General features: G+C 44.3%; 1 protein-coding gene across 6 annotated transcripts in view; it reads right to left on the reverse strand.

The window, feature by feature from the left end:
- The window catches only part of TLR2 (toll like receptor 2), a 39,706-nt gene extending 20,540 nt beyond the window's left edge, over window positions 1–19,166 (reverse strand). The window contains exon 1 of one of the 6 annotated variants that reach the window (XM_059875871.1): window positions 19,144–19,166. Coding sequence is in view for 1 of the 6 variants with exons in the window: in XM_015475328.3 (XP_015330814.1) it covers window positions 16,532–16,545 (14 nt within the window). In the remaining 5 variants the exon portion in view is untranslated. 6 annotated transcript variants of the gene reach the window in all.
- Between the last annotated feature and the right edge of the window lie 7,539 nt (window positions 19,167–26,705).

The following is a 26,705-nucleotide window of genomic DNA, read 5'->3' on the forward strand; positions in this document are numbered from 1 at the left end:
TAGCAGAAAGTGAAGAGGAACTCAAAAGCCTCTTGATGAAAGTGAAAGTGGAGAGTGAAAAAGTTGGCTTAAAGCTCAACATTCAGAAAACTAAGATCATGGCATCTGATCCCATCACTTCATGGGAAATAGATGGGGAAACAGTGGAAACAGTGTCACACTTTATTTTTGGGGGCTCCAAAATCACTGCAGATGGTGACTGCAGCCATGAAATTAAAAGACGCTTACTCCTTGGAAGGAAAGTTATGACCAACCTAGATAGCATATTCAAAAGCAGAGACATTACTTTCCCAACAAAGGTTCGTCTAGTCAAGGCTATGGTTTTTCCAGTGGTCATGTATGGATGTGAGAGTTGGACTGTGAAGAAAGCTGAGCGCCGAAGAATTGATGCTTTTGAACTGTGGTGTTGGAGAAGACTCTTGAGAGTCCCTTGGACTGCAAGGAGATCCAACCAGTCCATTCTGAAAGAGATCAGCCCTGGGATTTCTTTGGAAGGAATGATGCTAAGGCTGAAACTCCAGTACCCTGGCCACCTCATGTGAAGAGTTGACTCATTGGAAAAGACTCTGATGCTGGGAGGGATTGGGGACAGGAGGTAAAGGGGACGATAGGATGAGATGGCTGGATGGCATCACTGACTCGATGGACATGAATTTGAGTGAACTCTGGGAGTTGGTGATGGACAGGGAGGCCTGGCATGCTGCGATTCATGGGGTCGCAGAGTCGGACGTGACTGAGCAACTGAACTGAACTGATTATCCTTTTTATATATTTCTGGATTTTGTTTATAGTATTTTGTTTAGAATTTCTGAATCTATATTCATAAATAAAATTGCCTTTTGAATTTCCTTCCTCCTAATGCTGTTGTTGTTGTTAAATACATTAAATACATTAACAGTTACAGAATGATTCAGATTTTCTTTTTATTCTTTTGTCAGTTATGTTTTTCAAGGAATTTATCAAATTTTCTCCTAATTTGTCAAACTTACTGACATAGTTACTTACATCCTCTTATTATTTTAATGTCTACAGGACCTCTATTCTACTCCTTAGATGAGTTATTCATGCCTGCTTTCTTTTTCGATTGTCTTGTCAGAGGTTTATCATCTTTATTAGCATTTTCAAAAAACCAACTTTTCAGTCAACAGAGCCTCGATTCTCTACTTCATTAATTTGTATTCTTATATTACTATTTTCTTCCTTCTGCTTTCTCTGGATTTATTTTAACGTTCTCATTTGCGCTTCCTTGGACAGATGTTTCCTCATTCACTTTCAGCCGTTCCTCACTGCTGACATACCTGCTTCAGGTCATGGATTTTCCTCTGGGCACTAGTTTAGCTATGTCTCCATGTCTCTCTCCACTCTGCTCTTTCCATACTTTGGTCTCTTCAAGTTTCAGTCTAAACATTTTCTTCTGATCTATTTTCTAGTTTTTTTTTCTTCAACTATGTTTAATTTACTGTTAAATCTACCCACTGATTTTAAATTTTTTATTATTACAGTTTTAAGCTATGTAATTTCTATTTGGTTCCTTTACACATCTGCCATGTCATCGCTGCTGCTGCTGCTGCTGCTGCTAAGTCGCTTCAGTCGTGTCCAACTCTGTGCGACCCCATAGACGGCAGCCCACCAGGCTCCCCATCCCTGGGATTCTCCAAGCAAGAACACTGGAGTGGGTTGCCATTTCCTTCTCCAATGCATGAAAGTGAAAAGTGAAAGTGAAGTCACTCAGTTGTGTCCGACTCAGCAACCCCATGGACTGCAGCCTACCAGGCTCCTCCATCCATGGGATTCTCCAGGCAAAATAGTTTCAAATTCTCTGCCAAAATTTTCAGCCTTGATTTTTATCACTTTGAACACAGTATCACAGTCTGACAAGCTGCAGAGCATTTTTGACAGCCTCAGAAGACAGGGAGTTAAGTGTTAAGGTCTGGGGCAGTCATGGATTGGATAGGAAAGGCCAAATTAGAGGAAGATAAGTCCTTACAGAGGTTCCATCACAGCTCTGATTTATCCAGATGGCTCAGGCGGCCTCAATCTCTGAATAAGGACCAAGATCATTTCTGGAAAGCTAGTGCTCACGGGTACCTAGCACTAGGCAGCAAAGGAAAATTTGCTTCAGAAGAAGACAGCATCATCCTAGGCCTCAGATGTCATTTGAAAATCTGAAACAAGTTTTCAGATACAATGTCCAGTATAAAACAAAAACAACCAGGCACTAACGGAAGCAAGGTAATAAGCACAAGAAGAGCAGAAACAGCAGACAATAGACACGAACCCACAGAGGCCACAGATCCAGCATTGTCCCCACCTCTAAAAGTAACAGAGTTAAGATGAAATGACTATTACTGTTTGCGCCTATGTCTATGCCACTGTCTTCCTGCTTAATCATTGTTGGAGGAAAAATCCTCTTAGTATAATTTTACTGAACAACCAAAATTTACTTGATTTTTGTCCACTTTGTAAGATAGTACACAAATCTTAAGGAATCTATACCAATTTTTTTTTATTATACTAAGATTTAAAGTCAAATATGACTATGCCAAAGCCTTTGACTGTGTGGATCACAATAAACTGTGGGAAATCCTGAAAGAGATGGGAATACCAGACCACCTGACCTGCCTCTTGAGAAACCTGTATGCAGGTCAGGAAGCAACAGTTAGAACTGGACATGGAACAACAGACTGGTTCCAAATAGGAAAAGGAGTACGTCAAGGCTGTATATTGTCACCCTGCTTATTTAACTTATATGCAGAGTACATCATGAGAAACGCTGGGCTGGAAGAAACACAAGCTGGAATCAAGACTGCCGGGAGAAATATCAATAACCTCAGATATGCAGATGACACCACCCTTATAGCAGAAAGTGAAGAGAAACTAAAAAGCCTCTTGATGAAAGTGAAAGTGGAGAGTGAAAAAGTTGGCTTAAAGCTCAACATTCAGAAAACTAAGATCATGGCATCCGATCCCATCACTTCATGGGAAATAGATGGGGAAACAGTGGAAACAGTGTCACACTTTATTTTGGGGGGCTCCAAAATCACTGCAGATGGTGACTGCAGCCATGAAATTAAAAGACGCTTACTCCTTGGAAGGAAAGTTATGACCAACCTAGATAGCATATTCAAAAGCAGAGACATTACTTTCCCAACAAAGGTCCGTCTAGTCAAGGCTATGGTTTTTCCAGTGGTCATGTATGGATGTGAGAGTTGGACTGTGAAGAAAGCTGAGTGCCGAAGAATTGATGCTTTTGAACTGTGGTGTTGGAGAAGACTCTTGAGAGTCCCTTGGACTGCAAGGAGATCCAACCAGTCCATTCTGAAGGAGATCAGCCCTGGGATTCCTTTGGATGGAATGATGCTAAAGCTGAAACTCCAGTACTTTGGCCACCTCATGCGAAGAGTTGAGTCATTGGAAAAGACTCTGATGCTGGGAGGGACTGGGGGCAGGAGGAGAAGGGGACAACAGAGGATGAGATGGCTTGATGGCATTACTGACTTGATGGATGTGAGTCTGAGTGAACTCTGGGAGTTTGTGATGGACAGGGAGGCCTGGCGTGCTGTGATTCATGGGGTTGCAAAGAGTCAGACACAACTGAGCAACTGAACTGAACTGATGCCCATTTTAAAATTTGTCCTCGCTTCTTTTTCTCTTTAAAAGGTGAAGTGTATATGAGCAGAGGTCTTGGGCTATTTCATATAAATGTTATATGACACCTATTGCATGACCAGTTTTCAACAAATAATAATTATTGATAATGCTAAAACTATGGTTAACAACTTGATACTTAAGGTTAGAATTACTTGTCTCTCCTCACATTTCCTCAAGACATTATAGCAGGGGGCAGAGAACTCTTCAGTGTAAGACACCAGGAAAGGGAAGGGATGCTCAAGTTAGATGGAGTGGAGTCACATCTAATGAAGGATGTGGACCTGCACAAAGTATAAAAATCATGTGCCTAAAGAATTCAGAAAATTGCCAGAGTGGTGAGGAATTATTGGTCCCAGACTTAGGATAGGACAGGAGTCTGAGGAGTAAGCCTGGCATTAGAGGCGATCTAGCTGAGAGGAAGCTGAAGCCCTGTGGCTCAGAGTGAAAGCAGGAGCAGACCTCTCTCCAGGGCAAGGGCTGGGATGCCGAGGTGAAGCCGGACTGGAGAGGGACAGGCTGGTGGCCAGATGCCTGGCAGAGAAGTGCAAGTGGGCTCTCCATAAAGCCAGGCGCAGAGAAGAGGCTACACCTTCTGTGAACAGGGCCCTCACAAATCTCTGCCTTCTGACCCTCGGTCTCCACCTGGCTAGAAGCTAGCATCCTAGAAATCTCCCATAAGGTCTGCCACAAATGCTGGTATGGATCCAAATATTAAAAGATATCAGTTTAGTTCAGTCACTCAGTCGTGTCTGACGCTTTGCGACCCCATGGACTGCAGCACACTAGGCCTCCCTGTCCATCGCCAACTCCCAGAGTTTACTCAAATTCATGTCCATTGTGTTGGTGATGCCATCCAACCATCTCATCCTCTGTCGTCCCCTTTTCCTCCTGCCTTCAATCTTTCCCAGCATCAGGGTCTTTTCAAATAACTAAGAATTTTTCAGAACTTAAGAAAAATGTAAGTTCATGAATTATAAATGTATATTAAATCCCAAGCAAAAAAAAAGAATAGAAATTTCTCATCTAACCTCAAAACAATGGAATAATAGCCCCAAAGGGCTGAGAAAACATACCTGTTAGTCTAGACATTTACATCCATTTAAATAATCATCCAAGAGTAAAGCTAAGACATTTCCAGACATTAAAGACCTAAAGAAGAATTTTATGCATAGACAGTTGTTAAAAGAAGTACCCAAATACATATGTTCTTTAGCAACATGGAAAATAAACCTAGTAAGAATAGATAGCAAGAAGCAACAACCGGATTTTTTTAAACATAACGATAGATAAGGAAGAAGACAGCACTCAGAAACTCAGACATGCCTCTTCTGTATGAGGGCACAGTGATGTAAATTTTAAATGATATTGTGGAGATAAAAAAAATTTTTGACAAGCAATTTACTTAAAGATATTTATGAAGAGGTTACACCAAGATGCCACATATAATTAATTATGCTCAATCAGCAAAATCAAAACAAGATATTTAACCAATCAAATCAAATTCTTAAGTAACACAATGAAAAAAAAATTAACTGACGGCTTAGAAACTTCCAAAACAAGTTGTCAACTTCAGGCAATGTTTGTAAAATGCGTTCACTACAAAAAGTTTAAAGATACAAATGTTTTCTGCTCAGAACAGGAAGAAACAAAATACTGGTGAATAAGGATATCTGCCTTTTTTGTGTCTCTACTTTCAAGTCAGGTCATCCTACTTCCCAGTTGCTTTTTGCCAAGATCTGAGTTAGCAACATTGCAGGCAGTGCAGAGGAGACCTTTTACAAGAGTACAAGCATCTCACCCACCTGAACTGCTCACACCCAGAACAATTTCTATTCTCCCAGATTTTTTTTTCTCCCCAAACAGGAAAAAGTATTTTCCTGCCTGGGATAGAAGTTCTAAACACAAGTTCTCATTTATAGAGGTTCAAAGGGCGTGAAGCCCACCCCGGGGACAGAGGCCAGGCTCGGGGTGCGGGGAGCGAGAGTCCTGGGCAGATCCGAGTCCTGACCCTGTCCCACTTCTGAGGCCTGGTGGGAAATCCCAGCCCTGGAAGCCGGGTCTCTGCGGTAAGCAGTGAGCGCAGACGCACCTGTGCACCCCGGAAAGCTTCCACCTGGGCCCCGTCACAGCCGCTTCGAGTGAAAGAGGCGGGAGCGGCCGGGTCAGGCACAGCGGCCGGCGAGAGGGCGGCCCTTCGGGGAACCTTGGCCACCCGCCCCTCGCCTCCGGGAACGCGGCCGCCCGCAGCGCGGAGCCCCGCTAGGAGGCTCCAGGACTCTGCGCTCCGCCGCCGCCCGCGGACACCCGGACGCCGAGGGCTGGGCGAACCCCGGCCGCGCCCCCGTCCCTTTCCGGGCGGCCCCCGCTCCTCCCCGGGACTGCGCGGGCGGGGCGGCGGGAGCGTCGCGGCCTCGGGGCCCAGTGCCCCACTCTCCCAGGGACCCGCGCGGTACGACGGGGGTCCCGGGTGCCGCCGACCGGGAAGCGGGGATGCCCAGCGCCCGCGTCCGCGCTCGGCCACCCTGGGGCCCTGCCTGCTTGGCCACCCGCCGGGTCCGGAGACGACTGCGGAGCGGGGATGCCAGCGGATCCTAATTCCTGACCGACGTACCTGGGACTTGCGCGGCCTTGCAGCGCCTTCCACAGCCTCCGGCCGGGAGCGGCCCGGGAAAAGCGCGGGAACGTGCGCACCCCCTCCTCGCGGGTGCGGGACCGCCGGTTCCGCGGAGTGCGCGTAACCCCTGCGGCCCAGCGCGCCGCCGCGCTTCCCCACGGTCTCCGGCGGGGACCGTGACCCGGGTGCTGCCCGGGTCGGAGGAGGGCGCTGGGGCCCGGGTTGCGGGGAGATGCTTCACGCCTCCGTGTGGGATTCCCCCACCACACAGTTAGATTTCGAAACCAACGAGAAGGCTTATTACCCAACCAGTATTTTCCTGAAGCCTCGAGCACCCAAAGCCTATTACCCTGAAACACTCGGTCTTTAAACTCCACCTCTCCATTCTTCTTGCACCCGTGGATGCCCAAATTCAGGCTCACCCCTGCCCCTACGCCCTCTTCAACACTATTTCCCCGTCAGCATATCTACACGGCCCACCTCCACTCTCAAGTTTACAGTCTCCTGCATTAGAATAACTCATCAATCACTATCCAAACCAACGCAGCAGAATTTTGCCTGAAGAGCAGATGAGGATGAGACGGAGTTTAAACATTTCAGTCCTGTGGTGGTCCCTTTGTGGTGCGCTGACTGTCCGTCCGTAGCTGCCTGCCACCTGCCATCCCTGCTCTTATGATGAAAAGATGTGGACTCCACTTGCGTCTACGATTTGAGCCTAAGCATTTCCATCCTTGTTTCTCAAAGTGGGTAATTCCCAAAACAAACAGCCTAGTTTGGCTTTCTTCTTTGCCACAGAAACTAGTGAAGCGTGTCTGTAAGGGAAACGAACTACCTTGATAGTCATAAACTACATTTTATTTTCATAATTACATTTGCCCTTCCTAAATTGAGATCAGAGACTGAAGAAGCATTCTTGTTCCTCTTTGACACAGGAGGAAATGCCATGCAAATTCTAAGTGGCAGAAATGAGACTTGAAACCAGAATTTTACCCGAAACTAAGGTTTCTTTCTTTCTATTCTACATGCCTAGTCCTCATTGCAAAGGCACCCCACTCCAGTACTCTTGCCTAGCAAATCCCATGACGGAGGAGCCTGGTAGGCTGGGGTGGCTAGGAGTCAGACATGACTGAGTGACTTCACTTTCACTTTTCACTTTCATGCACTGGAGAAGGAAATGGCAACCCACTCCAGTGTTCTTGCCTGGAGAATCCCAGGGACAGGGGAGCCTGGTGGGCTGCTGTCTCTGGGGTTGCACAGAGTCAGACACGACTGAAGTGACTTAGCAGCAGCAGCAGCAGGTCTCATTAAAGGCCCCAGTCTCAGGCAAACTTAATCTACAGGCATGAACGTGAACTTGAGAGGGTGGAATCTGGTTTTCTGTACAGTTTACTGATTACCTGTGGACTTTTCTCCTCATTCCTGACCATCCTGGCTCTCCAGTTGTCGGAAAGACTTCCTTCTTATTACTTCAAAATCCCCCCCACCCTTCCTCATGATTTCTCAAGTGGATCCTTGGGAAAACTTCTTTCCAATTTTTTTGCCCTGAAACTAAAACCTCTGTTCTTTCTCTGTGAATCTTTTCTAGTAGAGCTGCCTAGATAGACTGATGTTATTGCTTTGTAATCCCAAAGTCGATTAGAATATTCTGACAAAATAAGGTAAAAATCATGTATTTACCCACAACGTATTACCAGTATCATCTCCTCGCAATGAAGATTTCTCCTACACTCTCCTCAAAACTCCGCATGTTCTCCTCTGGCACATCTTTGTACGTGTTCAGTTCTTCACATTTTCAAAGCATTTTCATATGAATCTTTTCACTTGAGTCTCCCAATAGCAGGTGAAATAAATAGTTTTGATATTATAACACCTTTCAGTTCAAGTGATTAAAGAATTTGACTCAAGCCATATGGCTCACAGCCAAGTGGCAAAACCCAGGTCAGAGTCCAAAATACCTTAGCTTCTTTTTGGTAGGATATCAGACCTTCTCTAACTCAAAACTTATTTAACCACAAAACTTATTTTTTTTTAAAAAAATGAACACAATATGAAAATGTATTCACTTAAATATAACTTTAATGGTATCCATATTTTTGAGAATCTGACTGAAATTCTAAAATGAAGTTATCAAAAAAAGTCTGTGTCTTATTCACATAAAATATTTTGTACTAGTTAAAGAAAATAATAAAAAATAACATCCATCAAAAATCACTTAATGAAAATCTGCTGTAATCCTTGCACTAATTAATATACAGATCTTTGTACACAAATAATCGTTCTTCAAAATGTTTCTACTTTGAACAATGTCAATAACATCTGTAATTTTTGAAGAATAGAATTTAATAGTCCCTATGTAAAATGAATATAATCAGATTGATTATATTCTTTGCAGCTAAAGATGGAGAAGCTCTATACAGTCAGCAAAAACAAGACCAGGAGCTGAGTGTGGATTCAGACTTAAATTGAAGGTAGGGAAAACCACTAGGCAATTCGGGTATGTGTGCTGGTGGTTCAGTCATGCCCGACTCTTGCAACCCGACAGGCGGCGGCCCGCAGGCTCCTCTGTCCATGGGATTCTCCAGGCAAGAACACTGGAGTGGGTAGTCATTCCGCCTCCAGGAGGTCTTCACCCAGGGATCGAACCTGCTTCTCCTGACTACAGGCAGATTCTTTACCCACTGAGCTACCAGGGAATGACTTAAAAATCCCTTATGAGTATACAGTGGAAGTGACAAATACATTCAAGGGATTAGATCTGATAAACAGAGTGCCTGAAGAGCTATGGATTGAGGTTCCTGACATTGTACAGGAGGTGGTGATTAAAACCATCCCCAAGAAAAAGAAATGCAAAAAGGCAAAATGATTGTCTGACAAGGCCTTACAAATAGCTGAGAAAAGAAGAGAAGGGAAAGGCAAGGGGAAAAAAGGAAAGTTATACCCAACTGAATGCAGAGTTCCAAAGAACAGCAAAGAGAGATAAGAAAGCCTTCCTAAGTGAACAATGTAAAGAAATAGAGGAAAACAATAGAATGGGAAAGACTGGTGTTGAAGAAGACTCTTGAGAGTCCCTTGGACTGCAAGGAGATCCAACCAATCCATTCTAAAGGAAATCAACCTTGAATACTCATTGGAAGGATCGATGCTGAAGTGGAAGCTTCAATACTTTGGCCACCTGATATGAAGAGCAAACTCATTGGAAAAGATCCTGAAGCTGGGAAAGAGATCTCTTTAAGAAAATTAGAGATACCAAGGGAACATTTCATGCAAAGATGGGCTCAATAAAGGACAGAAACAGTATGGGCCTAATAGAAGCAGAAGATATTAAGAAGAGGTGGCAAGAATACACAAAAGATCTATATAAAAAAGATATTAATGACCCAGATAACCATGTGGTGTGATCACTCAACTACAGCCAGATATCCTGGAATGTGAAGTCAAGTGGGCCTTAGGAAGCATCACTATGAACAAAGCTAGTGGAGGTGATAGAATTCCAGTTGAGCTATTTCAAATCCTGAAAGATGATGCTGTGAAAGTGCTGCACTCAATATGCCAGCAAATTTGGAAAACTCAGCAGTGGCTGAGGACTGGAAAAGGTCAGTTTTCATTCCAATCCCAAAGAAAGGCAATGCCAAAGAATGCTCAAAGTACCGCACATTTGCACTCATCTCACATGTTAGTAAAGTAATGCTCAAAATTCTCCATGCCAGGCTTCAACAGTACATGAACCAAGAACTTCTAGATGTTCAGGCTGGATTTAGAAAAGGCCAAGGAACCAGTGATCTAATTGCCAACATCCATTGTATCATAGAAAAAGCAAGAGAATTCCAGAAAAAACATCTACTTCTGCATCATTAACTACACTAAGGTCTTGACTGTGTGGATCACAACAAACTGTGGAAAATTCTGAAAGAGATGGGAATACCAGAGTACCTTACCTGTCTCTTGAGAAACCCGTATGCAGGTCAAGAAGCAGCAGGTAGAACCAGACACGGAACAACGGACCGGTTTCATAACAGGGAAAGGGTACGTCAAGGCTGTATATTGTCACCTTGCTTATTTAACTTATATGCAGAGTACATCATGAGAAACGCTGGGCTGGATGAGGCACAAGCTGGAATGAAGATTCCTGGGAAAAATAACAATACCCTCAGATATGCAGATGACACCACCCTTATGGGAGAAAGTGAAGAGGAACTAAGAGCCTCTTGATGAAAGTGAAAGAGGAGCGTGAAAAAACTGACTTAAAACTCAACATTCAAAAAACTAAGATCATGGCATCCAGTCCCATCACTTCATGGCAAATAGGAGGGGAAAATGTGGAAGCAGTGACAGACTTCCCTTCTTGGGCTCTGAAATCACTGGGGATGGTGAGTGCAGCCATGAAGTTAGAAGACAATTGCTTCTTGGCAGGAAAGCTATGACAAACCTAGACAGTGTATTAAAAAGCAAAGACATCACTTTGCTGACAAAGGTCATAGTCAAAGCTATGGTCTTTCTAGTAGTCATGTATGGATGTGAGAGTTGGACCATAAAGAAGGCAGAGTGCCAAAGAATTGATGCTTTCAAACTGTGGTGCTGAAGAAGACTCTCAAGAGTCCCTTGGACTGCAAGGAGATCCAACCAGTCCATTCTGAAGGAAATCAACCTTGAATACCCATTGGAAGGACCAATGCTGAAGTGGAAGCTTCAATACTTTGGCCACCTGATATGAAGAGCAAACTCATTGGAAAAGATCCTGAAGCTGGGAAAGATTGAAGGCAAAAGGAGAAGAGGGCAGCAGAGTATAGATGGTTGGACGACATCACTGATTCAATGGACATGAACTTGGGTAAACTCCAGGAGATGATGAGGGATACGGAGGCCTGACATGCTGCAATCCATGGGGTCGCAAAGAGTCGGACATAACTTGGCAACTGGAAAACAACAATATTGCTAACATCAAATATGCAATTCTACTTAATATTTGCATTGGATAAATTTTCTGGCCACTGGTAAGATTTAAGTGAAGAACCAAGTTGACACTGACCAAATTCAATGTTAGGTTTTTCTAAAGAAAGTAACATTCTCCAAAGTTTATATATTATTTTGTCTTAAATGAAAAGTATGTAGGTAGCACAAGGCATCCTCTGAACTGTTTTCAATTATTCTCCAATCATCAAATTTTCACTGAGATCCAAGTATCCTGTGGATTTTAAATATTGTGAAGGAAGATATGACATTGAGCAGACTTTGGCACTTTCAACCGTGAATGTCTTTAGTTAGTATAAAAAAGCATGTCTTTAAAGTTCTGTCATGGTGGAAAATTCTCATAGCTAAGCTCTCGTTATTACAGTTTCTATTCAGCCTGGTCTGATCATGGAATTTCAGATATCTTGCTATCCATTTTCCATTTTCCTGAAGTACAGTCTTCCAGTTCTACATCCTCTAAACAGATTTTCAAATCATCTTGTTTAATAGCTACAACTTCTTTAACTATTAGTTTTTTCATGGGCCCGAATGTGAGATTGTCTTCTGTTGCCTATGATCTCATATGAAGAGCAATATTTTTCACTTTTAAACATTTTGGAAACTTGGAAAATTTACCAAAACCTTCAGAATAAAATTGACCTCTTCATATGTGGTCAAAAGGTACAAATTCTCAGTTATCAGATGCATAAATTCTGGGAAAGTAATCTTCAGCAAGGTGACGATAATTAATAATACTGTTATTATAACTTTGAAAGTTGCTAAGAGAATAAGTCTTAAAAGTTCTCAACACAAGAAAAAATGGTAACTGAAGTGATGGATGTTATTAACATGCTGGATATTATGTAAAAAGGTTGTAATAATTATTTCACAACACATACATATATCAAATTATTAATAATAATAATATCAAAATTATTATTGTTGTATTATTAAACTAATACAGTATTACATGTCAATCATGTCTCAATAAAACTGGGAGGTGGGACACATCGAGATACCATGGCCTGTTCACTGTGTTGTTGTCGGTTGTGTCCAACACTTTGTGACCCCGTGGACCTAGCCCACCAGGTTCCTCTGTCCATGGGATTCTCCAGGCAAGAGTACTAGAGTGTGGTGCCATTTCCTTCTCCAAGAGATCTTCCCCACCCAGATATCAAACCTGCATCTCCTGCATTGACAGGCAGATTCTTTACCACTGAGCCACCAGGGAAGCCCACGTGCTCACTAGAATGGCTAAAGAAATAAAGACTGACAATACCAAGTGCTGATTAGGATACAGAACAAACGTTTTCATACACTGCTGCTGGCAGTGCAAAATGACACTCCCAGAAAGTTTGAAAGTTTCTTGTAAAATTATATTAACACCTTATCAATGACTCGGTAGTCTCAATCCTGGGTATTTACCGACTAGAAATGAAAAATAAATCCACAAAAAAGCATATTCTTCATTCAGGGCTAGAAACAACCCAAGTATCTATCAACTCATGAATAGATAAATTGTTGTATATCTATACCATAGACTACTGCTGCTGCTGCTGCTAAGTCACTTCAGTCGTGTCCGACTCTGTGCGACCCCATAGATGGCAGCCCACTAGGCTCCCCTGTCCCTGAGATTCTCCAGGCAAGAACACTGGAGTGGGTTGCCATTTCCTTCTCCAATGCATGAAAGTGAAAAGTGAAAGTGAAGTCGATCAGTCGTGCCCGACTCCTAGCGACCCCATGGACTGCAGCCCACCAGGCTCCTCCATCCATGGGATTTTCCAGGCAAGAGTACTGGAGTGGGGTGCCATTGCCTTCTCCTACTCAACAATAAGAAGACAGAGGTACTGAAATATACAAGAACTGGATGATCTGAAAAGAATGATACTAAGTGAAAGAAATCAGACACGGGCAAATACATAGTACAGAATCCACTTATATGAAATTCTACACAAATCATGACAGAGAGCAGAGATATCAGAAAACCAGCTTGGGAAGAGGGCTGACTATCGGGGCCAAAAAGGGGCTTTGGGACATAATGGAAATGTTCTGCATCATGATTGTGATAATGGTTACACGACTATATGTCTTTGTCAAGCTCATCAAACGGTACTTCTTAGATTGATAAATTTTATTCTATACAAATTATCTCAATAAAACTGAGTTTAAATAATCCTCTCCAAGAGCAAAGAATGGGTATATCAGGCCTCCAAAACAGAGGACCATTTGTCTGTTTTTTATAGAACGAAGGAGAAAACATCTAATTTCTCCAACAGGTCATTCTGCCTTGCTTATAAAACATCTACTTTTACCTTAATAAGTTTACATTAATTTCTCACTTGCAAGAGATCTAACTAGGGTATTTCTTGATGGAAAGAAAATTATTTCTTAAGTAGCTCAGGAAGTCTAAACTACACAGAAGTATAAATCATAAAATCTTCTAATATCATATTCAGATGGCTTTATCCCTTCTGGAATGCTCATTTTCAGCTTTCTGTCTTGCCAATACTACTCCATGCATAGTCAGAGCAATTCATCACCCAAATTTTACAAAATCCATTCCAGGACTAGACTCATTGGGCTACAATGATTCCAGGAATTAATGTATTCCTAGACCATTCCTGATGGCCTAAATGTTCATTCTTTTAAAAAAGAAAGAAAGAAAAAAGAAAGGAGGGGAGAAAGAAAAGAAAAAAAGACAAAAGTTCTCAGAGTAAAATTGACTATTTCATCTGTTAGTCCAAGTGACTGGTCTACATTGATTTCAAACTTGTTGGTACATATTTCTAAGGATCAGAAGCATCAGTCTTAAGTTAATTCAGAACATAAAGCCCATAAAAATTTGTGATTCTTTTTTAGTTTAAAGAATTTGTAAGTATTTCAGGAATCTACAACTTGGAGAGATGAAAAAAGAGGGAAAGAGACTTTTCTTCAAGTTCTTTGATGCACTATCCCAGATGCAAAGGGCCAAACCACGAAGATGACATATGAGGTCAGTTGTTATGAGTTAGATTCAAATATACAAGAATCCAGACAAGGCAATAATCTTCACCTGTTGCAAGACATGTACTAGACGACAGACAAGGAGATTTCAAATTCGCATACAGCAGCTGGTTGTGGCTGGAGTATATCTCATGAGGGCGTGGCCTTTGTGCTCCTCTGTACAGGGACGCCTCAGCAGCCCTGAGATTGCAGGAGGCGCTAATCAACTATTACTTGTTGAGTAATGGGTTGATGAGTCTTTTTGGAGGGTTAGTTGGGTCTAGAGGAATGGAGTGTGGACATTACAGACACAGTGAGACTTCAAGGGACAGAAGTGTGACCAGTGACTTCTTGCCCCAACTTCCTATCCTTGCCACACGATAGCTGACCTTGTTTAAAAACAAGAATGAAGAAATGTTGGTGTATTCTTTCCAACCACAGAGTCAGACGAAGCCACTAGTGAGCAGCTGGTATCATTTTAATTCTGCATGGCCTCATCCATCAGGAAGAATAGGGAAAGAAGGCAGAATTTTATCAATTTCCCAGTTCTTTGGAGCGCCTGGGGAAATATGTTGAAATATTTTAAGAATCAGATAGCTGCTAAATCCAACCATGTGATGTGGCAACCTGCATAGAAGTTGCTGCCTTCCGTGTGGATGGAAAAAATGAGCTCATGATAATGACTCAAACCCAGGGACATTGCTGTGTGACCACTGCCTTCTCTAGCTTCAGTCCTATTAAAAAGCACAAACAGGGCTCAGTGTGTACCAACCACGGTCACAGACAAGAATGTTGCCAGCTTCATAATCCATATCATTGGCCACCTCTCTATGAAGGAATTCACAAATTATGTATGATGATGTAATGATTTCTTATTTGTGTTACCTTTCAAAGCCTGGAGGTTGCTGTCTTCTTGGACACTGTATAGATGGTTATGCTTGACCCAGAAAGTTTCTGGATGCAAACTCTGGAAGACTTTAATTAGTATTTACATTAATATTTTATGTTAAGGAATCCGTATTTGTTTTTTAAAGACTTGTCACATTTTTTTTTTTAATTTGGCCTATTAGAGTCAAGGTCAGGCTTGTAATTCCAACTTAAAATGCTTACTTCATTTATTGTGATTTTAAGCTGAAATTTTTCATTGTATAAACATGTATCCAAGTACTTGTCATACATTGAAACATTTAACAGAGTTTACAGTTTATCATTCTTATAAGTGTATTAGTTATATAAGCATTGTTTAAGAACTCAGTAAAGTTTTACTAAGTCAAACTAATACAGAGAATATCAAATACATTACACTTATAAATGCTGCTAAAATTATTTAGGCTTAATTAGCAAAATTTGTAAACAGGATTAAACAAAAGCCAAAGTCCCTTTTAAAGTGATGTTTAAATTTGGTAGATTTATGAATAGTGGAACCTGAACACTTAAGGAAGGACAAAGTTTTTAACTTGGCAAAGTTAGTCATTTAGATATTAAAATCATACAGCAAAGTTAGTCATTTAGATATTAAAGTTGGCAAAGTTAGTTATTTAGGTATTAAAATCATACAGCCAAAGCAAATTTCCAAATTCTCACTTCTGCAGACAAAGAAATTCTGAAGACTTTTTTAAAAAAGCCAACGCTGACAAAATTAAATTTGAGTCACTAACTAAAGTTTGTCGTGTCTTCCTTCCTTTCCTGCCGCCTGTCCCCGCGGCTTCCTCGGAGCTGAGTCAGCTTCCTGACCTCAGACCTCGTCTTCTGGTCTGCTCCTGCGTGTCCTGCTGGTGTCCTTCCAGCCTCCCCTCAGCTGTGGCTTCCCTGAACTGTCAGTCACTGGGACAGATTCAACTGCGTATCCATTATTTACCACGCACTATTAACAGTGCCAGGCCTCTTAGATTTCTAAGAGATGATTTGAACTAAATCTTGGTTTATACAATGGGATTAAATCTATAGGGTTAAATCCGCAGTGTCCCCCAAAAGGCATCATCAGACCCAGGAACTCCACTTCCTGAGATGTGAGAGCCACTGACTCTTACCTCCCCAGCTACTTGTAAGAAAACCAGTTCCTCTGAAGTTCCAGGCTCACACACACCATTTGCCCTCACAGCCTCTTTCGTCTCACCACCTGCGCACCTCCTATGCCTTTGCTTTCACTTGTCAAAGACTTTGGCACTTAGACCTCTTAAGATCTACCAGGAGCCCAGATTCCCTGGTCATAGAGGTGACCTCCTCATCACCTCTCGGTTCCTACGCCAGCTCCTCCAGACCTCCTCCCCAGCACTACCTCGGTCACCCCCTGAACCTGGACATTACCAACTGTTGTCCAAGTTCAAAATGACTCACTTGGCCTCCTGCATCTTTCTCAGGGTCCACTTGTCCTGCCTCTTCCTCCAACTCACTGGTCATTTCTTACCTTCTCTTTCTTCCTTCTTTAGATTCAGGCCAGCACTTGGCACAAGCTGGAGCTCACAGTGGAAGGGCTAGCAGACCCTGGGGTTCCTATTCTCTAAGCATTCTATGGAGAGTCATACTTGACCCCAAATTTCTGGTTCACTAGGTTTTTCCCCCTTTTTGAGGGGAAAATACCAGCCTGAGTGTGGCCTCCAGATGGTCTGAATATGCATGTGTGCTGCACAGGGGCACCAGAGTAGCCAGCAGGAAGCCTGGGGGAAGTTGGGATGATGCAGCTCTTCTGACTTCAGAATCTCTGAATCACCCTTACCTCCCACACAGGCAGGCTCTTTTGTCAATCGTGCCACCAAACACAGGGTTGAAGGAGAGGGTTTTCCTTCCCCCCAGTCACCAGAATCTTCCCTGTCCTTCCATATGAACAATTGGAAGCACCATCACCACCACCAGGTTCGATCCCTGGGTCAGGAAGATCCCCTGGAGAAGGGAATGGCACCCCACTCCAGTATTCTTGCCTGGAGAATCTCATAGAGGAGCCTGGCAGTCTATGGTCCATGGGGTCACAAAGAGTTGGACAAAACTGAGTGACTAACATTTTCCCTGCCCCTCCATATGAACAGCTGGAAGCACTGTGACCACCACCTCTGCCAGCACCATCCCCACCGTCTCCATCGTCACGGCATCCCCAGCACCATCTCCACCATCTCCATCGTCACGGTGCCCCCAGCACCATCCCCACCGTCTCCATCATCACGGCGTCCCCAGCACCATCCCCACCGTCTCCATCGTCACGGCGTCACCAGCACCATCTCCACCTGCCATAGAGACTCCCACTTCTCCTTCAGGTCTCCACTCACCTTCACTTCCCTTACTCTTCAACCTAGATATGTGTTCCCTTCCTTCATAGAATTTAGCTTAGATTGCAGCTAGATTGCAACTAGATGCTCCCATGTGTGTGATTAATGCCCGTCTCTCTCATGAAGCCATAAAAAGAATTATTTAGCTCACTATTGTATTCTTAATGCTTACCCAGTAACTTGTATATGGTATGTGTTCAATCAAAACTTTTGAATAAATCAAGATACTCAGGAGATAAAGAACTACAAAATGGAGTGCAGAAAGAAGCTTGAAGAACCGAGGAGAAGTCAGGAAACACTATCAAACTTGGCAGGTAGATTCCAAAAGAAAAATGGAGGAGTGGGAGATAGTTCCTTCTGTTGAGACCTCATTTTGTGTTAATATCTCTGCTTGTAGTTTAATGTGTATTTGTTTAATGCTTTAACAAGTCTATGAGGCAAACATGACCTGCATTTTAAATATAAAGCAGCTCAGAAGGGTTTAGGACTTGCCAAGTGACAGTTAGGATTGGAACCTCAGTCTGTGTGATTTCAAAGTCCCTATGCCACGCCTGTCACTAGATCTCCATAGACAGCTTCCTATGCTTCATAATCTTGCTTGTCTTAGTAAGGATAATATTATTCAATGAGAATGTGAATAAGCACTCAAATCATAGAAAAGGCTAGAGTTTTTATAGCATGTGGGTGTGTATATGCCCCTATTTTGTTGCAAGACTTCTTCATACAAATATTGTCCATATGAACTGCACAGTTCAAGTGTGACTGCCTCATATGAGACTCTTAAGCAAAACAAACCTTTTTAAGTGATTTTTATGAATCAATATTCATTCCTGGCTTACAACAGTGTTTCACTTATTTTCTGCATACATACTAAAATACAGGTTCATAAAAAATGCTACTCTGGCTCTAGAGGACTTACATGAATCACTGCCATAAGTCAGCTTCTGGACGGACTTAGGGCGGACATCAACCATGACCCACGCACAGCACAAACACAGATCCAAAGCCCAATGGACTGGTTTCCAGGACTCAGCACAACCGGTCACATGCCTCCTCTGCAGCCTTGCAGGGATAGGGCAGCACGGCTTGTGAGGGCAGCAGCTTTGCCTGAGAGACGTGGGCTAAAATCTTGCCTCTTCCACGAGACTCAGGTTTTATGTCTGTTACAATGCCCCGAACCTGGTTAAGAGCTCAGTGTTAGCTGCTGTTTTCAATAAAGGCCCCAGTATTAGAGGGGCTTCCCTGGTGGCTCCATTGATGGTCTGCCTGCAGCGTAGGAAACCCAGATTTGATCTCTGGGTCCAGAAGATCTCCTGAAGAAGGAAATGTCAGTGCACTCCAGGATTCTTGCCTGGGAAATCCCATGAACAGAGGAGCCTGGAGGGATACAGTCCATGGGCTTGCAAGACTAAACCATCACCACCAGCAGCATTTAAACTGTGGGGATTTAGTTCCTGCTCTAGTTTGCTGTAGGTCAGTCAGTCTAATCAAGTTATTGATGGATCCGGAAATAAATAATGAGAACATTTGTCCTGAGGGAAAGGAATCTCACATAGTCACTTGGTCTGCCCACAGCCACCTTTCTATTTCCGATTCAAGGGGCCACTACCTGTAATCCTCCGCCTCCCCCCCACCCCACCCCGAATCTGGGAGAACAGGGCACTAGGGAACAGCAGGAATATCACTCACCAATCATGAACCTGCTCTGTGTCCAGTGGGGTCTGGTCCTCCCTTAACTGTGTACCTGTTGGACAATCCAGATTGACTTTTAGAAAGTTAGGATGCCATGACTCTTGTTTGTTATGAGAAACAATATTTAAAAGTGATTTAAAAACATGTCTGCTGTGAAAGTGCAGTAGAGAGGGTGTGTGATCCTCACCAGTTATCATCTCTGTAAAAGGAACTTCATAGGATTGTTATGAAGATTAGGCATCGGGCCTTCTGCAAAGCACAAGCAGTGCCTGACCTTTGAGAGTGCTATGAGCTGTTTGCTATGAGCTGTTTGTCAGTCAGTCAGTTCAGTCACTCAGTCGTGTCCGACTCTTTGCGACCCCATGAATCGCAGCACGCCAGGCCTCCCTGTCCATCACCAACTCCCGGAGTTCACTCAGACTCACGTCCATCGAGTCAGTGATGCCATCCAGCCATCTCATCCTCTGTCGTCCCTTTCTCCTCCTGCCCCCAATCCCTCCCAGCATCAGAGTCTTTTCCAATGAGTCAACTCTTTGCATGAGGTGGCCAAAGTACTGGAGTTTCAGCTTTAGCATCATTCCATCCAAAGGAATCCCAGGGCTGATCTCCTTCAGAATGGACTGGTTGGATCTCCTTGCAGTCCAAGGGACTCTCAAGAGTCTTCTCCAACACCACAGTTCAAAAGCATCAATTATTTGGTGCTCAGCTTTCTTCACAGTCCAACTCTCACATCCATACATGACCACTGGAAAAACCATAGCCTTGACTAGACGGACTTTTGTTGGGAAAGTAATGTCTCTGCTTTTGAATATGCTATCTAGGTTGGTCATAACTTTCCTTCCAAGGAGCTGTTTGTCAGTAAAGCCAAATGAATAAATGTATTTATTTTGTGGAAAATCAACTGGAGAAATGAAGCTGCCTGTCTGTATATGTACACACACATTCAGCATGTGAGTAATAATAATAACCTCAAAAATATGCAATGATAGGGTGAATGAGAAGAGAAATTGGATTGTAGGTCAATTGACTAAAGAACTCTTAGTTAGACACATGAAATTGCAGAGTGCAAACTGCGTTGGATAAAAATTCAGATGATGTGAATGGCTGTGGACATCTGGGTAGATTTCCCCCCCACTCATTCCAAAAAAGCATCTGTTTCTGTTCTTAAGCTGATTGCCAGGAAAATAACCACATAACAGCTGCCACTCAAATAATCGGATCCCAAACCTATCTTTCTGGTCCAGTGAGGGCAGAAGACCCAATAGGCAAAGAAAAGCCTTATCCAAAGTCGACCAAATACCAAGTCACTGACCCTCCTCTTGTCTCACTCTGAAAGGCAGAAGGTTGTCAAGAAAGAATTATTCCTTGAGGGACCTGGGAAGGACTAACTGGGCAGAAAGTCTCCATGAAAGTGGTGCCATAGAAAGTATTCACTTGGATGAATAAGGCCCTTGGATAAAAGTAAATACACTAAGGAATAAAAATATTATGGGCTTTCAACTTTAGGATGAATACTGTTTCCTTCTTGCCAACTTTATGAGCTCAGTTTCTCTCAGGAAATGAGGGTGTTGGGGACACAGGTGGAGGTGCGATTTGTGAGCAGAGGGTGTGGCCTCAGGCAGTTCAGTTGGGACGATGAAGGCCAAGTGCTGGGGAGCAGGGGGACCCCTGCAGCAGCAGAGAACAGAGTCCAGGAAAAGGGAAGGGGCCGAGAAAGGTGTGGGGGGAACCCAGGCCAGGAAAACCTCATTTGAGGAAGTGTGTGTATCTTTGTCAAAGGAGGGTTCCAGGCCAAACCCGCAGGCCCAACAATAACTTGTTGTTCCTGTTGGAGGGGAGAAGTCCCGGGCTCTGGGAGGGGAGGGACTCTTATTCTCAAGGCTGTGGCCAGCTCTGCCAAGGACACTCACTTCCCCTGGCATCGAGACGCAGGGGAAGAGCTACTATGCCTGAAATCACAGAAGGTTGGGCAACTGAGCCTGCCCCATCTCTGCCAGGAAGCTCTGTCCTGCTGCGGGCCACCCAGGGAGTGACTGTGCTGAAATTCCACTCTTGCCTCACATGTTTCCAGAAATTTCAGTTTTAGGAAATGAAAGGGACTGCTCCGGAGAACCTGAACTTCCTACGGTGTTGAAACCGCCCCAGGCTGGCACAAGTCATCGTGCAGGAAGCCAGCCCAGAAAGTGGGGACCTGAAAAGGGAGGCTGGCAAGACAGCGGGGCATCAGGCCCCTGCAGGCATCAGGCCTTTGCTTCCTGTCAGCCGTAATTATTCAGCGTGTCCTTCTATCAGGCAGGGAGTTTGTGGCCCGGGGTGAACAGCACAAAGTCATGGCCCCTGCCCTTGAGAAGTTCACAGTTTAAAAAAAGAACAAATACAAGAAAACAGACTCACAGATACAGAGACCAGTCTCACGGTGGCCAAAGGGGAGAGGTGGGGGGCAAAATGAGAGGGGGATTCAGGGGCACACACCCCTGGGGTAACATGAAGGTACGAGGATGTAACGCACAGCACAGGCGTTACGGCAATGTTCTGTAACAACTTTACGTGGAGTGTGCTCTATAAAAGTGTCAGATCACTACGGTCAACACCTGAAACTAATTTAATACTGTGAGTCAAATATACTTCAATCGAGAACAGAAATTCAGTCTTACACACGCAAGTAATTCCAAGAGGAACAACACAAACATTACAAGTAGGCGGCAGTCTCTCCGCATCCCCGTGAGAGAATCGTGAACCCCATTTTGCAGATGGGCCAATGGAGGCTCATAGAAGTCAGAGGATCTAGTAACACAGTTTAGAAACACAGTCAGGATCTGACTCTCAGACACCTAATTCTTTCTGTTAGCTGGCTTGGTCTCTACCACACGCATGTCACCAGGGTGAGCACTTGAATACCTGTTTACACGGGTGAAGAGCTGCACAAACAGTAGATGGATTTGCCAAGGGCAGCAGAATGGAAAGTGACAGGAAACAGTGGCCCCTCTCTTATGGGGTTGGTGGTTTTATGCACATCAGTGTTTCTGGACCTCGGTTTCTTGAGAAAGTTGCATTTTTGCAGGGTTGTTAAGATAAACTTAGATAGTAGAGGTGAAAAGTAGTTTGTAAGTTAAAACCACTGTTTCCATGCTTAATATTCTCGCTACTACTTTTCAGCTTTGCAAGAGATAGTACTGCCTTGGAAGCAAAGAGCAGGCACACTGACTGCCCAGTTGGAAAGCGGTGCGTTCCCCAAGTTCAGGCTCCTCCATTACACACCCCACTGTGTGTGCGGCCTCCTCACCCTGCCCTGTGGAAAGCTGGGCTCAGTGAACTACCCACAGTGCTGCTGCGCTAGCTGCTACCCTGGCCGAGAGAGAGAAGCTGGTCTCCTGTGTTCTGTCAGTACCCGTGGGACTGTGACAACGGGACTCTGGAACATGGCCCCTCATAACCAGCCTACATGCCCAGAAAACGGAAAGATGGAAATATTTGGTGAGCAGCATTAATGACCTACGCTTCCCCGGTGGCTCAACAGTAAAGAATCTGCCTGCAGTGCAGGAGACTCGAATTTGAACAGGATCAGGAAGACCCCTTGAAGAAGGAAATGGCAACCCGCTCCAGTATTTTTGCCTGGGAAATCCCATGGACAGAGGAGCCTGGTGGGCTACAGTCCCTGGGGTCACAAAAGAGCTGGACACAACTGAGCGAGTAAACAACAATAGCAACAAACAATGACCTACATAAGCAAACATGTAAATATACAATGTGTCGAGTGATGATAAATACTATGGAAAAAATAGAGTAGTGTATGGGGAGAGGGACTGAGGGCATGTGAGAACGGGCATCAATCAGGAAAGCTTAGGTTATGCTGCTGTAACAAGTGTAGAGTCCCCCGTGGGTCCAGACAAGTCTCCAGGGAAACCTCGGTCCAGGTAGTGACTCAGCAACTGAGCTGATGTCGGTTGCACCACCCTGTGGTCAAATCATCTGGAACATGTGCTCTGCCCTGTGACTGCAGAAGAGGGCAGACATCAACGTTATTCACTGACTCTGAAGTGCTTCAACCCGGGAGTGACACGATCCATGCTCAAAGTCATTGTCTGACGCTTCCAAAGTTCAGAAAATACGGAAGTAAAACCGATGCAACACTTAAATAGAAATTAGTAACCTCATTTGCTGTGTAAAATAAGTTAAACTAAGCTTTGTTTGTGTGATCCCTTGGGAAATGTTCAAGTCTGGTCTCTATCTGTGTTTGATTTTAACAGAAGCAGTAATGATGGGCAAGGAAGTACAATCTCCATGAAAGCGATCAGGTGATATTTGGATAAAAACCTCGACAGAGAGAGGGAGTACCATGGGGCCATCGAGGGAGTGAGTGCCCTGGGTGGTGAGAATAGCCAGGGTAGGAGATGAGGAGGTGCAGACAGGTCCTGCAGGATCTGTGGTGTCACAGCTCTTGGGCAGCATGGGAAGCCCCAAGTGGGTACAGAGTGGAAGTGTGACTCGGGCCAGTATGCTGAAAGGACCCTTTTCAGTTGCTCTCTAAGAACAGACCATCTCAGTACCCACTCTTTCAAACCAAAAGCCCCTGTATTCCATAATCCAAGCTTTGCTGAGGGGTGGGGCAGGCAGAGCCCTCCTAAAGCCTGGCTCTCTCATAGGTAACTTTTAATTGGTCTCTGAATATTGGTGGTGGTTGTTCAGTCACTCAGTGTGTCCAACTCTTTGTGACCCCATGGACTGCAGCTTGCCAGGCTTCCTTGGCCTTCACTAACTCCCAGAGTTTCCTCAAACTCATGTTCATTGAGTAGATGACACCATCCAACCATCTCATCCTCTGTCGTCCCCTTCTCCTCCTGCCCTCAAATTTTCCCAGCATCAGGGTCTGTTCCAATGACTTGGCTCTTCGCATCAGGTGGCCAAAGTACTGGAGCTTCAGCTTTAGCATCATTCCTTCCAATGAATATTCAGAGTTGATTTCCTTTAGATCTCCTTGCTGTCCAAGGGACTCTCAAGAGTCTTTTCCAGCACCACAGTTCAAAAGTATCTATTCTTCGGTGCTCAGCTGCCGGGAGCCAGCGTGAGGAGCTCCGCCTTTGGCAAAGGTCATGAGGAAGGAGGCTCGACATACGCAAAGGCGGGATCAAGCCTCAGGAGTCCCCCTGGAAATTCTCGAGCATCTACCCCCATAACCAGAGCCTGCCTACTTTACCACTTTGTGCTCTCACCTACACCTCTGACTTTACGGGTGGCTGGCCCCACCACCTCTTTCGGAGAAGGAGTTAACTTAGAGCTCCAGTTAATAATAATTCCTGGGCGTGACAGGAGTGTTCCAAACTTAGAAACTCCTCTGAAGGTTCTCTAGCCTGCCTGACAGGCTTGTCCGGCCACATGTGATTGCTCACAGCCTCCCAACCGTGAGAGGCATGAGATGCTTTAAAACTTCTAAAAACAGGTTCTTTAGAGAAGTTAGAAAACTATTAGTATAGTATAGTGGGCTGATTAGAAATTGTATTGGTGAAGGGTTTTTCATTTGTTGAGCCAATGTTTACTGCTAAGTCTCCACATCCCCTGCCCTTACACACATTAATGAATATATAGAAGCAATAAGTATTAACCTTTGATATTAATCACATTAGACCTTAGGCTAAGCAAATTCTTTCCTTAATTAAAACCCACTAGACCCTCACCCTATATTAATGTAACTTTATCTGGTACCTTCAGAAGGTGGCGTCTCTTTTAATAATCATCATCCCTGGAGAAATAAGTGTTCTGGTTGACTGACCACTGTCACAAGGAGAGGGTCATAAATTGTCAGCAGGCCCCCTGGCCAGAAGATGATGTAACACCCCTAAGACCTCTGTATACATTTGTATGAAGCACCTGACTTTAATAAAAGTCAGGACTGCTGACCCCACGTGACTTTTGTATCACATCTCAGTGTATAAAAACAGACCCTGGAAAAATAAAAAATGGGATCAGTTCCTCGAAAGACTGGTCTCCCCATGTTGTTCTTTCTCTCACCTTCTGGCTGAATCCCTATCTGGAACGTGGAGGCTCGTCAAGCCTACTAATTAGGCCTGGGCTTCTAAGATCTGACCGGGGAGGCCTTAGTGTCTCCTCTCCTTCGGGAGAACGGGAGGATGCCTGCAGCCTACGTAAGTGACATAAATTCCTTGCCTTGGAATTTTATTGGCTTTCCACGTAAACCAAGTTATTCAGCCTCTTTTCTCCACTGAATTTTCCTGCTGAGCTATCCTCATTCTATTACTCTTTATATCTCTAATTAATATTTAATTAAAGCTATCGTATCCTGATCGCCAAAGCTGTCTCCCCTTCGAATTTCCCTGGATCCACCAGGGCTGGACCCCGGCACTCAGCCTTCTTTATGGTCCAACTCTCACATCCATATATGGCTACTGGAAAAACTACAGCTTTGACAAGATGACCTTTGTTAGCAAAGTGATGTCTCTCCTTTTTTTTTTTTTTTTTTTTTTACAATTCTTGGCATTATTTTATATGCTCTTTCAGAATGTATCAATTCTCCATTTCACCGTGAATAATTACTGGGAAGAAGCTGCCTATTCAGTCACTCTCAGAGATCTGATCCCATTTGCAAATAGTCACTTTTCAATGATGTGCTTTTTATGCTACCATCAGCTTTGGGTATTCTAGAGAAAACAGAGAGAAAACCAGAGGCATTTGGTTTTCTCCTTCTGAATCCCAGGCTGAAAAAGAAGCCTCTTTCTGAGCGTGCCCTTCCGTGGCAGAAGGAAAGAGAACGAGATAAAGGGCCACGCAGCATGTGTTCAAGCTTCTCTTGGAAATTAGCACAGTGTCACTTCCACCCACATTCCAGGCCAAAGCAAGACATCAGGCCAAGCCTGACAACAGTGCATGGAGTGTGTTCCATCCACAGAGGGTGCTACTCAGAGTGAGCACGCATGATCTACCATAGTCTCTGAATCAAGTCAGTCTGGTCTGAGATCCCTGCAGGAGGTCTCCAGCTTAGAAGTGCAGGTTCCAACCCAGTGTGGGGCTCTCTGGGGAGGGGGACAAGGAGGCTGAGAGCCCAGTCTCGGCATCACTCACTCTCCAAGGCAGAGTGAGGCCAGGAAAGGAATTAGGAGAGGAAAGGATATAGGGAGCAGAGGAGAACCTCCAGGTCACAAAGTTTGCGAGAGAGGTTCACCAAAGAGAGGGGGTCTGCAGGGGAATGAAGGATCGGTTGCCTAGATGAGGGGTGACCAATCCCACTGGGACAGTCTTTGAGCCACTGACCTCCTGCCTCAAGTCACCAGGATATGGAAAAGTGAGCAAAGCCAAGCCATGCCTGTAGCTCAGCCTGCAGCTCTCCCTGGTGTGGCCTGTCCGGTCCCATCACACTTTGCTGTGCACAGGTCACTGTCACTGGACTGCCAGGTAGCAGGCCCAGTGCTGCATGGAGGAGGAAGGGGAAGGCAGGATTCAGGCAGGGGTGTGAGGTACCCATGCCAGCATGTGTGCTGAGAGCAGGGTGCCCAGTGGGAAGCTGTCCGAGGCCCAGGGGGCCCAGCTCTGCTCCTGTGACCTGCTAG

The sequence above is a fragment of the Bos taurus genome, chromosome 17 (genome assembly GCF_002263795.3).
Source record: "Bos taurus isolate L1 Dominette 01449 registration number 42190680 breed Hereford chromosome 17, ARS-UCD2.0, whole genome shotgun sequence".
NCBI classification, from domain to species: Eukaryota; Metazoa; Chordata; class Mammalia; order Artiodactyla; family Bovidae; genus Bos; species Bos taurus.